General features: G+C 42.6%; 2 protein-coding genes across 2 annotated transcripts; both read right to left on the bottom strand.

Moving 5' to 3' along the window:
- Nucleotides 1-3087: 3087 nt before the first annotated feature.
- Nucleotides 3088-11568, bottom strand: LOC109463447 (fibroblast growth factor receptor homolog 1-like). The gene is made up of 15 exons (XM_019760267.1): nucleotides 11481-11568; nucleotides 10577-10658; nucleotides 9101-9229; nucleotides 7954-8122; nucleotides 7469-7581; nucleotides 7124-7234; nucleotides 6722-6876; nucleotides 6399-6597; nucleotides 6144-6254; nucleotides 5710-5882; nucleotides 5387-5506; nucleotides 4022-4101; nucleotides 3747-3887; nucleotides 3444-3534; nucleotides 3088-3313 (listed from the first exon to the last, which is right to left on the bottom strand). Exons 1-15 carry the CDS (start codon nucleotides 11505-11507, stop codon nucleotides 3260-3262), a joined length of 1755 nt encoding a protein of 584 aa, XP_019615826.1. The 5' UTR covers nucleotides 11508-11568; the 3' UTR covers nucleotides 3088-3259.
- A 385-nt stretch (nucleotides 11569-11953) lies between these two features.
- LOC109463464 lies at nucleotides 11954-14818 on the bottom strand. The gene is made up of 4 exons (XM_019760292.1): nucleotides 14169-14818; nucleotides 12518-12591; nucleotides 12335-12416; nucleotides 11954-12086 (listed from the first exon to the last, which is right to left on the bottom strand). The coding sequence occupies exons 1-4, from the start codon at nucleotides 14332-14334 to the stop codon at nucleotides 11965-11967; spliced, it is 444 nt and encodes a 147-aa protein (XP_019615851.1). The 5' UTR covers nucleotides 14335-14818; the 3' UTR covers nucleotides 11954-11964.
- Nucleotides 14819-15093: the final 275 nt, after the last annotated feature.

Raw genomic sequence — 15093 nt, 5'->3', positions numbered from 1 at the left:
TGGTCTAAAACTGGATTTATATCTACATACTGGTATTTTCACAATGTACGTTCTATCTGATTATTGTTTCGAGTTTGTACATGTAGTATGGAAATGCTCCTTGGTTACTTACTTATTTTATAATATGTATGGTTTCATACGTTATATAGCAGACCTAATGCTATAAATGACTGCACGCAGATGACCAAGGAAAGGGAAGGGTGGAGAGGGTTTGTGCTGGACGCTACCATAGTCCCCGATCCTCCAGACGAGGATGGTGAATGTGAATGCTAGAAATGCACGCATGGCTACCCGGACTTAAGTGTAGTGGCGTTGGCCATTTGAGGGAACAGATTCTAGAGATTCATTCATGATCAATTACTTGTATTTGTCTCATTAGTCATAAAAATGAAATATGATTCCTTATGTAATTACTAGTACTCTGATACTCTGCATGGTCTCATAAATCATATAAGAGACCTTAGTCTAGAAATGCACACATGGCTACTTACATGTAGGTGTACTTGTCCATAGCAAAGTCCCACAAGTCATGCATGAAGCGTATACAAATAACCCATGGTTAGTAATATTTCTCTATGTGTATGAGAGGCCTGAAATGTATACATGGTTGGTTTGTTGTATATTGTCAAAACCGTCCTTCTATGGCTGCTTATATAGAAAGGTGTCAATGGTCTTAAGGCCACAGTCGGTAAATTCTACAGACAATTCGAAATCTAATGCGATAGGGTTTAAAGAAACAATGCAGACCCCCCAAAAAAAAGATTCCTACACTATCATAAGTTGAGATCATAAACATTGTTAAGCAAGAATTGAGGCGACTAAACAAGATATTATAATTAACAAGTCTTTTATTCCGGTATTCATCAGTATCACCTATCCTTCTAGATATAAACCTCAGTTAACTAGAGCAATTGTAGAAAAGAGCTTGTCGTACCATCATGGGCAGCTACTACACTTGGCAGTTATTTGCGATGGAACACCTGGCAATACTTGTCATCAAACGCAAGCACATTGTGCATCAAGTTTGCTGGGTCTCTGATGGTCTCTGAGGTTAGAAATTACCTACCAGAACACAGGGCTTTACATTTTCTGCCTCATCAAAGGTATCAACTGAATCTGTCCATACTGATGTATCCAACAACATGCGTTTACAGGTATCTAATGATATCTTATCTATATTGTGGCGACTTTTACAGCATCCATTTGTTATTGATGATAAAACATTGAATAGGCATATAGGGCATTTCGAAACAGAACTGATAGTCGTTTAAAACATGTTCGCCAATTTTCGGCATGTTAATCACCGTCCGAGGGCAAAAACAATTCCGCAAATCAGGCGAAAATCAATGCGCGCGCTAATGTTATTCATGAAAATAACTTGCTGTGGCCTAATGGTGATTTAACGGTTCATAGTGGGCATTTGGATTTAATATGTTATTTTGTAAACGATCTATCTCTACAACTGCACAATGTACAATTATTAATAATGTAAAGTAGATCAGACCATTAAAACACGATGTGAATGTTCCTGACTTCATCTCATTCTAAACGGGGTGAAATGTTTAAATCAGGCCATATATCAAATATGCAAACTTTGAAATGGGTATTAAAACAAATGGAACACTGGCCAGCATCCGTGACGTCATCACAGCGTTTACTGAAGGGTTAATGCCCCACCCCGAGGTGTATATGGTGAGATATTCCCTGGTCAGGTGTGATAACCAACGAGTGAGCGTAGCGACATAATCATTCATTGCCAAAAAAAAACTATTCCATTCTATGTTACGTGAAATACGAGTAAGATGACGTGGACAGAAAACAGATCGTCTGTGGTGACCAGTACCTTTATTAGGGGTTTTAAAACTATGCTTTGTCTTTTTTTTTGTTTACAATTCATTTATATGTTTTAGTTGCATTTTCAAACGACTTGTTCAAAATTAATAGTCATTGCATGAAAAAATCAGGCCAGTTGGAAGATGGGGATCGACCCAAACGGCTCATACTTTGTGTGATAGGTATCAAGCTATCAAGGAGACCTTCAAAAATCAAACAATTTATATATGTCTGAAAATTACCAAAATTACAATGGATACCATGGTAATTCTGATAATGATATGAACATGGGTTTTCTTTTGTTAAATAGCATGGGTCTACTGTTTTTACAAAACAAAAGTTGAGGATGCAACATTGAAATAGAAAAGACTATATCGGGGTGTCACCACAGCAATTCTTTACATATCTATAGGTCAGTCATTTTTAAGGAGTCTTAATGGGGGAGTCGGGTTTTGGACAATAATAAATCAGGTAATAACGTCTCTCTACGGGTTAAATCATGGAATTTTTCATGCAGCTGTAGGGGAGCAATGCACAATTGTTGAAAACATTCTACAAATAATATTTTCTTAGCAGCGTGAGTCCGCATGTGAGTCTTTAGATTACTCAGCAGACTAAAGCTTATGTTACATTTCTCACATCTAAAACATTTCTCACATGCGTGAATCCGCATTTGTCGCCTGACTCCAGTTTTGACCCCATACGGTAAGATTCGCCGCAAAAAAAACTGCGGCAGTTTGAGGGTTATTATAGTTTTCTGAAATGCGCACAAGCGAAACTCGCTACAGATTGGCGTGCAGTTGCCAAGGAAACAAGGCGATTGTTAATGAAATGATGATCTATTGTTAATGAATTAGCTGCAATTTTACCCTTTCCTACCCTTCTCCAGGAATGGCTGTAAGAGGATGTCAGTAGGGATAGACGTGTCGAAGGATATTCCGTGATGAACTATCTTATTCCAAAATTTCAAGAGCATTTCCTTCCAATTAATTGATGTTTTTAGGAATGAACATGAACTTACATGAATTTTCTATAACTTTCATGATTTATCCATATCCTTGCAAATAAGGTCGACCCCTCAAAAAGCTAACATCCAGTCAATTACTACAGACAAATAAACAAAACACAAAATCGAACTGTTTGTAGCTAAAATAATTTTTACTTGGAGGATACTTAATCAGGTCTTACACTAACAACGAATAAATGCATATCAATATTTTATGATAAGAAAGTTGAAACGAACTCAGAACTTTTGAAGCATTCACATTTTGCGCAAAAGTTATTGATACTTAGTTGGATAAAAATAAAATGACGGTTATATGGACCCTTGTCATGGCACTAGCAGATCTTCCCTTTATATACAGTGTACACATTGCCATTTGTGCTCCTCCAGACTAAATACTTTGCCTTGAAGTCCAATACTGTCTCATATCGGATTGACCTCCACTGTTGTAACGGGTGCGTTAAAGTAGAAGAAGCCCTGTTAGAAGAAAATGAAAAAAAAACAGTTACAATGACCGATAACGTAGCAACATTTAAGCAAATCATGATTGACATCGAGATCTATTGAGAATCATCCTTAATTCATATGTTTGTAAAAAATATCTCACATTGGGATCCGCCTTTAGTAGTTTCCTGACAGTTGTGGCGTCTGGTCTGGTCTCCTCGTTAAACTTCCAACACTTCAGCATCAGCTGGTATCTGGGCGTGAACAGCGCAAAGGAGGGAACAAATTATTTATCCAGCCTTATGTCCTGTCTGAAGTGATTTTTTTCGACCGTTATTCTGTTTTGGGCATGACCCACCCTTGACCATTCAGAAGTTTATACCGTCTGCCATTTTGTAATAGGGACACAGTAGTTTAGCTTACAACCTCACTAATAGTAACCCCTTCTATAACTTCTCGGGTTTACCTTTCTTCTGTACACAGCTGAGGCCTGGGGAGTCTGAAGTGGTTTTGAAGAGCATCATATATTCTGTCTGCCCCATCTATCCCAGGGTACGGCGTGCGGCCCAGCTGCGCCACCTCCCACAACAGAACCCCGAAGGACCAGCTGGAAACAAATAGGTTTGGTGTCAAATACTGGAAACAGTTGGTAGTATTGAAAAGATTTAAAAAAAGATAAACAGATGTTTGTATAAGATCCATTATGTTTGTTGCAGCTGATAGTCAATGTTAAAAACTCACACGTCACTCTTGTGTGTGAACCTAGCCTCGTTCTTCAGGCTCTCTGGTGCCATCCACTTCAATGGTAGCAGGGCATCGCCCTGAAGAGGAAAAAACGACAGCTGCTTCAATTTAGATCCAAAGCTGTCCGTGCCAAGACAACAAGATCTGTAGATGGATTGTATCCGCCTTTCCCATTTTCAACTTTCTTACTTTAAATACTAAGCCAGCTTCCTCTGTAAAGCTAAGGTCCCAATTGGGAAAAGGGGCCCTGGCGGGTAGTTCCCGGGCTGTTTTTTTACCACTTTCGGGCGGGATTCCGACGTGGCCCCGCGGGGCACCCTGCGGCTACCGGGCTATTTTTGGGCCCGGCGGGGCCCCGATAAGAATTTAATTCTGAGTTAAATTCTACCCGGGCCCCGCTGACAAAAAGACGCCGTGACCTCATCGTGATAACACCGAGAGGTACCCCTCCGGTTGCCGGCATTCCACCGGGACACATTTCTTACGTCACAGACCAGATGGACAGAATAAAGGTGTGTACTTCGTAAACCCGGGTAAAAATGTGTGACCTCACAGATCAAATGATCACAACAAATACGTGAATTCTGCATTACGTATAGGTCAATACAAGACATCGTCATAGAATCTGCTGGGTACCTGCCGGGTGCCTGCCGTATACCGACCAAAGAGGGTGACAAAATTTCTAACAAAATTCTACTGAAGGAAACTTTTAATTGTGACCACGACAGCCGATGCCCGCTCGACTCCTGAACCCGGCCGGGGCCAGCCGGGTCTACATCCCCGACGGGCACCGGCGTAATTGAGACCTTAGCTTAAGATGGTGCCATCATTCCAACCGCTGATGTTACCCGCTGATGTTACCCCACAGCGTACATGTCCTGGGACCTACCCTGTCTTGTTGATGGTACCCCACAGCGTACATGCCCCGGGACCTACCCTGTCCTGCCGATGTTACCCCATAGCGTACATGTCCTGTGACATACCCTGTCCTGCCGATGGTACCCCACAGCGTACATGTCCCGGGACCTACCATGTCCTGCCGATGGTATCCCACAGCGTACATGTCCCGGGACCTACCCTGTCCTGCCGATGGTACCCCACAGCGTACATGTCCAGGCGGGACCTACCCTGTCCTGCTGATGTTACCCCACAGCGTACATGTCCCGGGACCTACCCTGTCTTGCTAATAGTTCCCCACAGCGTACATGTCCCGGGACCTACCCTGTCTTGCTGATGGTACTCCACAGCGTACATGTCCCGGGACCTACCCTGTCCTGCCGATGGTACCCCACAGCGTACATGTCCCGGGACCTACCCTGTCCTGCCGATGGTATCCCACAGCGTACATGTCCCGGGACCTACCCTGTCCTGCCGATGGTACCCTACAGCGTACACGTCCCGGGCTAGCCCGAAGTCCGCGATCTTGGCGGTTCCCTTCCCACAGATCAGGATGTTCCGGGCCGCGATGTCTCGGTGAACCAGCTGGACACAGGCAGAAGATATGTCAGTTGCAACATACTTATAAGCTCATTTTTGGCGTTTCAATTATATCTACTAGACCATGGGAAACATAAAAAAACGTACATTAAAAGCTGATCATTATAGATATATATATAATCGTTACATATTTTGAACGGTGAATCTGAATAAGTAGATTGTTGAACAGTTTCTTGAGATTTCCTCACCCTCCTGGTCGCCAGGTGCTCCAGTCCGCAGCAGACCTCCAGCATCATGTTCTCGAAGATGTGCCGTTTGTTGACCAGAACGGTCCTGTTGAGTTTGGACTCCGCACGTAACGTCCACAGCAGGTGAAGGAGACTCCCGTGTTCGGCATATTCCAACACCAGTTGAAGCGGCCCTGTAGCAATTTCCGTCAGGCTCAACTATCAACTTTATACTGGCTTTAAGCTAAACAGTTTTTAAACTGTTTCCTACTCGTTAGTTTGTATATATCTTGCATACATGTCTTGACTGTCACTAGAGAAAAACTCTTTACACCTCACCTACTTCCTACACGTCCTCGAGGCTAAACACCAAAACATATTCAGATGAAAGTAGATGTCGCAATCCTACATATTAAAACAAACACATCCTTCGGCCACAAAGATTCTGAACTGACCGTCTCTAAAACAGATGCCTTTCAGCCCGAGGACGTTGTCATGGTTACCACACAACAACATGATGCAGGTTTCCCGCAGAAGGGCCTGTCTGGCCTGGGGGTCATCATCGTCTGGATAAACATTTACATTATCATGATTATTACATCATATATTCATATGTACACGCTTCTCTATAATATCGCAAATTATGAACACATCAATACACTAGTTTAAGACAGAGTAAACAGACACAGTAAAACTACACATGAATTCACCTTTGAGTTCCTTAACAGCCACCATGACCTCCAAATCAACCTCCTCAGGTGGGGTCAGTGTTGCCTTGACGACACGACCAAAAGCGCCCTCTCCCAGGAGCTGTCCGCACTGCAGCCTGTTCCTGTCGATTTCCTTTTCCTTCAGCAGCTCCATGTCGATACTGCCTGACGTGGAGCCTGCTGCAGGCGGCATCAGGGCCTGGGGAAAATGGGGGTTCAGCCAGTGATTTTCAGTTCTAACAAGACATATTTGAGCTATCAGACTGTTTTATTACACACATCATAGTGAGAATGGGGTGATTTCTGACGTAAGCATGACGTACCTTCAGGTCCTGTCCGAGCTGGAAGACCTCCGGATCGTCGATGTTGCCGACCCGCAGCCTGTTGTTGTGCCGGTAGAGCAGGAAGATGGCGCCGAGTAGTAGGAGAATCAGCGCGCCTGCCGACAGACTGATGGCAAGGAGGACAGTCTGGGAGGCTGGGGGTCACAAACAAATTAACCTTCAGCATGCTGAGATAGCCAGATGGCAAGAATTTGTATTGGTTACGAGGTTAGTTAGCAGAGAGAAGGTGGATAATAGAATAATCATTATGAGAATCGAGTTGTACGCAGCATCTCTATGTGTGTCGGTTACCGCTAACCCCGTGGTTAGAGAGACAAGTAAACTAAGTAACGTAATTAAAAATGACAATTTTTTAAATGAAAAATGTACAAAGTAACTTACCCGGACACCCCTCACCCTCACAGACGCAGCCCAGGGTCCGGCTGCAGGTTTCCGGTTCTGTACAGTTGCAGACCCGGTCACACAGTTCGCCCCAGTAATCTTCCTCACACACTGGAATGGTTCAACACAATACCCAGTTATTGCTATATATGCGATAATAGAAATCAGTGAATGATTTAGTAAGTGTGTGTGGCGTCGTGTGCCGTAGTGAGTGAGTGAGTGAGTGAGTGAGTGAGTGAGTGAGTGAGTGAGTGAGTGAGTGTGTCCCATGTTGGATGTTGGACATTTCCCCCTTATTCTACATAATTATTTTGTTACAAGTACAGCCAATATCAGTATCCACACCTATCCGTATGTCCACCACGTCACTGAATCTGTCACCGCTGCTGGTAAGAGCTTCACAGGTCACGTGACCCTCGTGCACAGGCAGCAGGGAGTTGATGTGTAGAACAGAAGAGCTGTGGACGGAGGAATAAAATGAGTTTGAATTTCACACAAAACAAGGTGTGTGGCCGATAAAATCGTGGAAAATCTCAAACGAAGCTTATTTCTTCGTTATTTTCGTCACTTTACTTTGTATCATCATAATGAGGAAGAAAATGTAACATTTTTTATCAACCCTATTTGCTAGGGACCATAGGGACACATGACTTTACTAATGTCATTCTACTTGACGAAGGTTAGGTGATTGGGGGCAAACTCGATGAGATCAATCACATTATGTATCCATATATATATATATATATATATATATATATATATATATATATATATATATATATATATATATATATATATATATATATCTGTCTTCAGGAAAGGAAATTTACTTCTGGCTGCTTTTCACAGGTAGCGGGTCGACAGAAGCGCCACTCGGAAAGGACCACGTGATGTCTGTGACGTCAAGTTTGTAGGCCGTGCAGGTGAGCTGCAGTTCCTGTCTGTACCGCAAGTCTGTCAGTTCTCTGGCCGGAGGACTGATGAGCACTTCCGGATTTTCTGATGTAAAATAAAAATGTTAAAAGAAGGTAGACTAGAAAGGCCGGCATTTGCTTGGGAGCAAATACAGCATATTTCAGTCCATCTCCCTCCCACGCAAAAGTGGACTATTCCAAACTTACCCCAGTGCAAAACTGGCAAAGGTTCTCTGGTAAATGAATTAAATAGTAGCTATATGAGAACAAAGATGCAACAACAAGTACTTTGAATCTTGAAAGCTTTACTAATCTTATTACAGGTATGCAAAAACTATCAATGATGAGATTTGATACATTTTGAAGGTCTTAGGCACATAAAATTGAATGTGTGGGTCATTACGCACCACTTAGGTGCAATGTGACCTCAGGTAACCTGCAATGGAACACATGTTCCATGGATGGAACCGGCCATTCTTTAGATAGAACATGGAACGGGTACAGCACTTTTGGCCCTTTTTTGCTGAAAATAGCCATTAAAGTCCCCCAAATGAGTCATTTGGAAGTGGTGTATGCCAAATACATGACTGCTATTCTGTAGACACACGTTCAAGGTACCCTTATACCGAATGTCATATCATTTGGTTGTAATACCGGGGCTCAGGATCCAAAAATCCATTTTTTGTCGAAAAATACCCCAAAAACCTTCATAAAAATTTTTCAAAGGCATGTTTAAAAAAAATGAAAAAAACGTCTGGGGGTATTGGCCCACTCTACCTCCATGCCAAATTTCAGGTCATTTGGCTGAATGATGGCGGAGTTGAGTCCCTTTGACTGTTTGGCAGGAGAAGGAGAAGGAGGAGAAACATGAGGGAACACAATATATTTCATCCATACCATGGTATGGACTGAAATATAAATATGCCAAATACATGTATAAATAAAACTGATACCAAACTAGGTAAAACAAACGGGAAATCGCAAAAAAAAAACAGCACCATTGGGTGATTGCTTGAGAATGTTTCTGGGCTGAATTCCTGTTCTGGCTTCAAATGCAATTTACCTGTGGTGCAGTTCCTTCCCGTCCAGCCAGGGGCGCACCTGCACGCACCGTTGAAGCTGTGACATGCTGCTCCGTTATAACACTGGCAGCGCTCCGCACAGAACCGCCCGAACCGCCCGATGGGACAGGCTAAAAAACAAAAATCACTTTGAAATCTTTTTTTCCCTTCTGGCTATGCAAATATTATATTCAGTATTTAATCATAACGGCCCATTTCGGGTCCTAATGGATTCTCTCAGATCTGTTCCTAAGGTTACCCATCCACCAAAGTTTTATATCGTCCTTTTAAGACGCATAAAAGTACATTTGCTTGAAAAATATAGGTGAGATCGTAGTTGGATACGGATGCCAACCTAAGGTGCAGAGTTTAACCCTTGTCCTGTTGGCATTTTTACACAATATTTTTCAAAAATATTTTTTGCCCTGCGGTGGCATATTTATGTCCGCATTCTTTGCGTTTCGCTGCGGTGTGATGCGTTGCATGAGAAATACCCCCCCCCCCAAACTGTACCTATACAGGGTGCTATATGGATGGTACTGTATGTGCAACCCGACAATTGTTGAGCGCCGCAGGACTAGGGTTTTTAATAAACGTTCAGTGTTGGAGTCCCTTTCACCTGGTGTCATCTGAACAAAACGCCGACATGATGTTTTTAACGTGTCATTGTTCCGCCGTGTTTAATACGACTTTTTGGACACCTGAAGTATCCGGTTACTGTGTTAGATGAGCTGTTGTCAGAAATGCTCACAGATGAGATTGTGATACCGCAAAGTTGTCCTTTTTCATTTATCTTTAAAACAGCATTACCACCCTCTACCGCGGCCATGCCATTAAAATATGGTCAATAAGTAAAACAAACCATAGCAGAAATATTCCTCATACTATCATGAAAGTTCATCTTTGTTGGTAGTTTCATGTTTGAAGTTAAAACTTTTGGTCCAACACAAATTTCTCTCACCTAGAGCTTTCGATAAGGTTTCAAGAACATGCACGGCCTAGCTCTGCTAGTTCAGAGGTGTCTCAACACATAGAGTCACCCGGACATTTTGTTTCACTTGACACCGTAAGAATTTTAGACACTGAACAAGACTATTTCTTGAGAGGGGTGAAGGAAGCCATATACATCAGGGCCCATCACCCTTCATTGAACCGGGGCGGGGGCTGACATCGTCTACCAGATACCTTTGACCCAGTGTTGACGTCACACTTTTAAGAAGCCACGTGACAAGTCTCACTGGGTCAGTCTACCAGTTACTGGTCGAAAGCTCTAGGTGAGAGAATTGTTTTTGTGTTGGACCAAACGTTTTAACTTTAAACAAGAAATATTTACCATAAGAAAGCTGTGAAAATCTTGGCTATAATTGAATGATTACTTTGAGATTCATAGAAAGTCAAATATTATTTTTGCCAAAAAGTCATAGCCTTCCATCCTTGACGAGCCCACCAATCCCCCCCACCCCTAGGACAACTCTTACCTTTTACTTGGAGTTTTGCCGTCAACTTTCCAAGAGGAAACTGACATTCAATGGTATTCTGATCAGAGTTCTCCTCTCCAACCTGTGGGAAAAATTTAAAAAAAAAATACAGGGGAGAAGTTAATTAGTCAAGAGAAAAAGTGTTTTGGGATTGCCTGTCTTATCTTTATGTGTGTGCATGTGTGTGTGTGTGTGTGTGTGTGTGTGTGTGTGTGTGTGTGTGTGTGTGTGTGTGTGTGTGTGTGTGTGTGTGTGTGTGTGTGTGTGTGTGTGTGTGTGTGTGTCTTTGTATATGTGTGTGTGTGTGTGCGTGTGTGCTTGTGTGCGTATACATGTGTGTTTGTGTATGTATGTGTGTGTGTGTGTGTATGTATGTGTGTGTGTGTGTGTGCGTGCGTGCGTGCGTGCGTATGTGTTTGTATGTGTTTGTGTGCGTATACATGTTTGTGTGCTTGCGCATTTATGTGCATTTATGTGTTTCTTTCACCCCAATATACCCTAGTACAACGTCAACGCTTGGTAGGTCCTAAATCACCCTCCTTAACTTATATTTTCTACCGTTGTAAAGTCAAATACTGTTTATATTGTAAATATTATACCCGACTTTGGTATCTACTACCATTGGTAAATCCAGATTTTCGTTCTGTATACAATGCAGACTTTCTCACATCCACTGTTGTACAAGTAAACAGTGTAAAAAGTTTCCTACCAGTAGCCTACCATCAAAAAGGTTTTGATATGTCAATAATACCTGAAAGATCACGTCCGGAGTGTATTTATCCCTAATCATATAAACTTAATAGTAAGTAAAAAGTAACGCAATTCGATATTGGAAATGTTATATACTATGTGCTTCTAATTCTATGCAAACTAGTAGGGTTTCTCCAGAACACAGTTTTCTTACCTCCACGCCAGGAAAACTGTAAATCATGACAAGGTCGGTTCTTAGAAAAGTCAGCTCACTGTAAGTTTTAAACGGGAACCATGGCCAGTCATACGGGGACCAGTATCTGCACAGGTACACACAGTAGATTACATGTGTAGCATTTCACGTATAACTTTTTCTTGTTTCGCTTCTATCTATTCAAAACTAAATATCATGCATGACGATCCATCAAGATATTATCGACACACACCACACACACACACACACACACACACACACACACACACACTCGCACACACACACACACACACACACTCGCACACACACACACACATATAATCGCACAACCACGCACGCACGCACACACACACGTACGCATACGCACTCACACGTACGCACGCACACACACGTAAACACGTCAGACAGATATACATTGACACGCATGCCTTGGCCTTCTTGGTAAAGGTAATAATTGAGAGGCTGACCTGTCCACCCGGTACTATCAGCTGTCCGAGAGCAGCATACTCCGTTCGAATAAATAAGTACAGCTATAGGGGATGTCTGACTCCACGTTAGAAGTCGGTAAGGTGTAGTCCTGGATGGCGGCGTACACCTGTAGGAAATCTGCGTGGCGACACAGGGACAAGTAGGGGCTCAGACAACAGACTGCACCCCTTTGCACATATACATGGCGTATTTCTCTATTCGTCTCTCTATCTCTTTGTCTATCTTTCTCAATTTCCCAAATAGTTATTAAGTTTTTCTGAAGGCTACACTGGGAATAAGAAGTAAAGTGAAATGGAGAAAATTGGCAAGAAATACCACCTCAGGGTCACAAGTTAACATATGACTGCTACGTATAATATACTTACCACCGGATCTGCTGTAGCTGTAGCAGAATCGAAAGCGAACCCATTCTGCCAAACTGAAGTAAAGGTCCAGTTTCACGAACTCCTGAAACCGGATTGAGATTAAAAGTGATTTTTATCAAAGAGCTAAACAATTTACCATCACAGAAAGGGTACACGTTGCGAGTTTTCGACAAGTCCACTTACCTCTACTGTGGTCTGGTTAAAAGTTGGTGCCGTTTGTGGGACGAAAGTTTCTTCATTGAACTCTGGTACATCGTCTGGGTCCATGAAGAGGGGATAGAGACAGATGTTACTGAATATTCAAAAGTTGCTGTCATTGTTACACTATTTTTCTTTATTCATTTCTGGCATAAAAAGTCACCGTAAGAATTTAAACATGCCCGTTGGCTGTGCCACGTAATTTGCATAATTTTTGCCGCTTATTTGCTTCCGCAGCCTTGTTTCAATCGCCATCTTGAACCACACGCTAATAACGTCCGATCTGACCAAGAAACCATCAGCTATGAGATAAGGATAAACGCTACTCCATGAATAGTTTCATCAGGTTGGTAAGGCACTGAGTAAAGAGACTCTTTTTACACAACCAAGTCTTTTATTCAGCCGACCGTCTGTCACCTAACTCAGGGCAATTCTGACTGGTTCTGCTTTGTGGATTCTGTTCTTAGTTTTCTGTAACTGTTAAATAACTGATCACCATTATGTATGTATCCAACTTCCAGACGTTTGGGAACGCATTGTAGATACAGTTCCCTGTAATCCAATCACGCATATGTGTAGATATGTAAATGTTGTATATTTGGGAATGCATCTGTAGCAGCGACCACTGTGCTGCAATGCAATGTGAACCAGTCAGAATTGCCCTGAGGAAGTTGACAGACGGTCACCGAAACGTCGGCTGAATAAAAGGCTTTGTTCATATGAAACCACCCGAACCGCGATTCGGGTAACTCGCATTCCTCACACCTGGTCTAAGTGCCATACATTCCTTTCAAACTGTGCCCGAGCACGATTCTCCGAAACTGCATTAATCAAACAGTTGTTTGATGAAAACACGCAAGGTAGCGTGTTATTAATGTCAGAGGTCAACGACCTGCTTGCTGGTACCCCCCTCCCAGCGTATCTCGGCAGAATGCAGACGTGGTCCCGCCAGAGGCGGTGAAGCTCGACAGACACATTATTTGACCATTACTGCTCTTTAAGTTGCTGCCAAGTAAAATTTGGTATTGAATATAAATAAAGGAAATATCACCCCGTAATCCATGACCAGGTGAAGTCACATTGAAATCACATTGCGTTCAGACGCAAATCGCGATGCGGAAAAACCGATTCGAAACCACCTCTAGAAGTGGTTTGGTATCGAGGCGCTCTCAATGTGATTTGGAGCGTTCAGATGGGGCCACTTGAAACCGACTTCGGGGGAAACCACATGTAAAGCGCCTTAACTGACTTCATTTGAACATGGCCAAATACTTGTTTGTGTAAAAAGAGTCTCTTTACTCGATAAACGCTGGTCTATACGGACATCTGTGACGGTCTGAAGGTCAACCAGACTGAGGGACAGATGATGGTCATTGGGGGGGGGGGTATCTACTTCCAACAAAGTTTGACACAGTTCGTGCGTAAAGCCTCGTGTCAGAGCATGAGCAACTGGGTCAGATAGCTAAAGAGGACTGAGTCGATATTTTTCTAATTGGAGAACAATTTAAAATTGTTTCATCATGATGATGTTGAATTGATTTATGTATTTATGTATGTATTTATTACAACACCCAGTGTTACCCAACTAGTCATAGATAATTATTACTGGTCAACCCTGTTGATGAGTTGTACTCACTTTGGTCCCTTGTAGTGAAGGTGAGGTTGAAATCTGATCTCTGCTCAGTCATAGGGTTGCTGTTGAAGACGACGTACATTTGACTGCCGAAACTGGCCGTGGACATCTCCAAACGCCTAAACGCAGCTGCAGGGTTGACATCGCCATGTAAGGTGCGCGTGCACATGCAACCTTTCGGATGTACTTTCGTGTCTACGTCGATCTTATTTGCTTAAATAACGATACCACTCGAGAGAGATAGAAGACACAGTTCACGATTGTACTGGTTGTTGTATTGTGCTTGGCTACTACAGAGTAGCGGGTCGAGATATCGCATAATGGCCTAGTACAATATTCTGGGAACTATATACAATCTACAACGGAGCTAACTAGTGTATGTGTTTACTAACTTGGGTCTCGACTGATTATAAAGCAAGCAGGCTAACTAATTATTCCTAATCGCTGCTGTCACCAGATACTACTATTGATGACCTACCGGTAAGCATCTAAACTGGCAACTCAGCACTACGTCATAGAACACTACGTCACTGGCCCTACATATCACTGACTGACAGGTCAGGCTTGTTACGCACACCTAAAACCACCAACTACTTTATGATATGTGATTTTTGCCAATACAACAGGTAAAATCAAATACACACACACACACACACACATACACACATATACACACACACACACACTCGTGCACGCACACAATCACAACACACACAAACATACACACATACACACACACACACTAGTGCACGCACAAAATCACAACACACACAAACATACACACACACACACAAACTAGTGCACGCACACAATCACAACACACACAAACACACACACACACACACACACACTCGAGCACGCACACAAACACACACACTCGTGCACGCACACAAACACAACACACACAAACATACACACACACACTCAC

Source organism: Branchiostoma belcheri, unplaced genomic scaffold, assembly GCF_001625305.1.
Source record: "Branchiostoma belcheri isolate BF01 breed outbred unplaced genomic scaffold, Haploidv18h27 scaffold126, whole genome shotgun sequence".
NCBI classification, from domain to species: domain Eukaryota; kingdom Metazoa; phylum Chordata; class Leptocardii; order Amphioxiformes; family Branchiostomatidae; genus Branchiostoma; species Branchiostoma belcheri.
The sequence above is the reverse complement of the archived record's forward strand: the minus strand, read 5'-3'. Positions and strand labels throughout refer to the sequence as shown.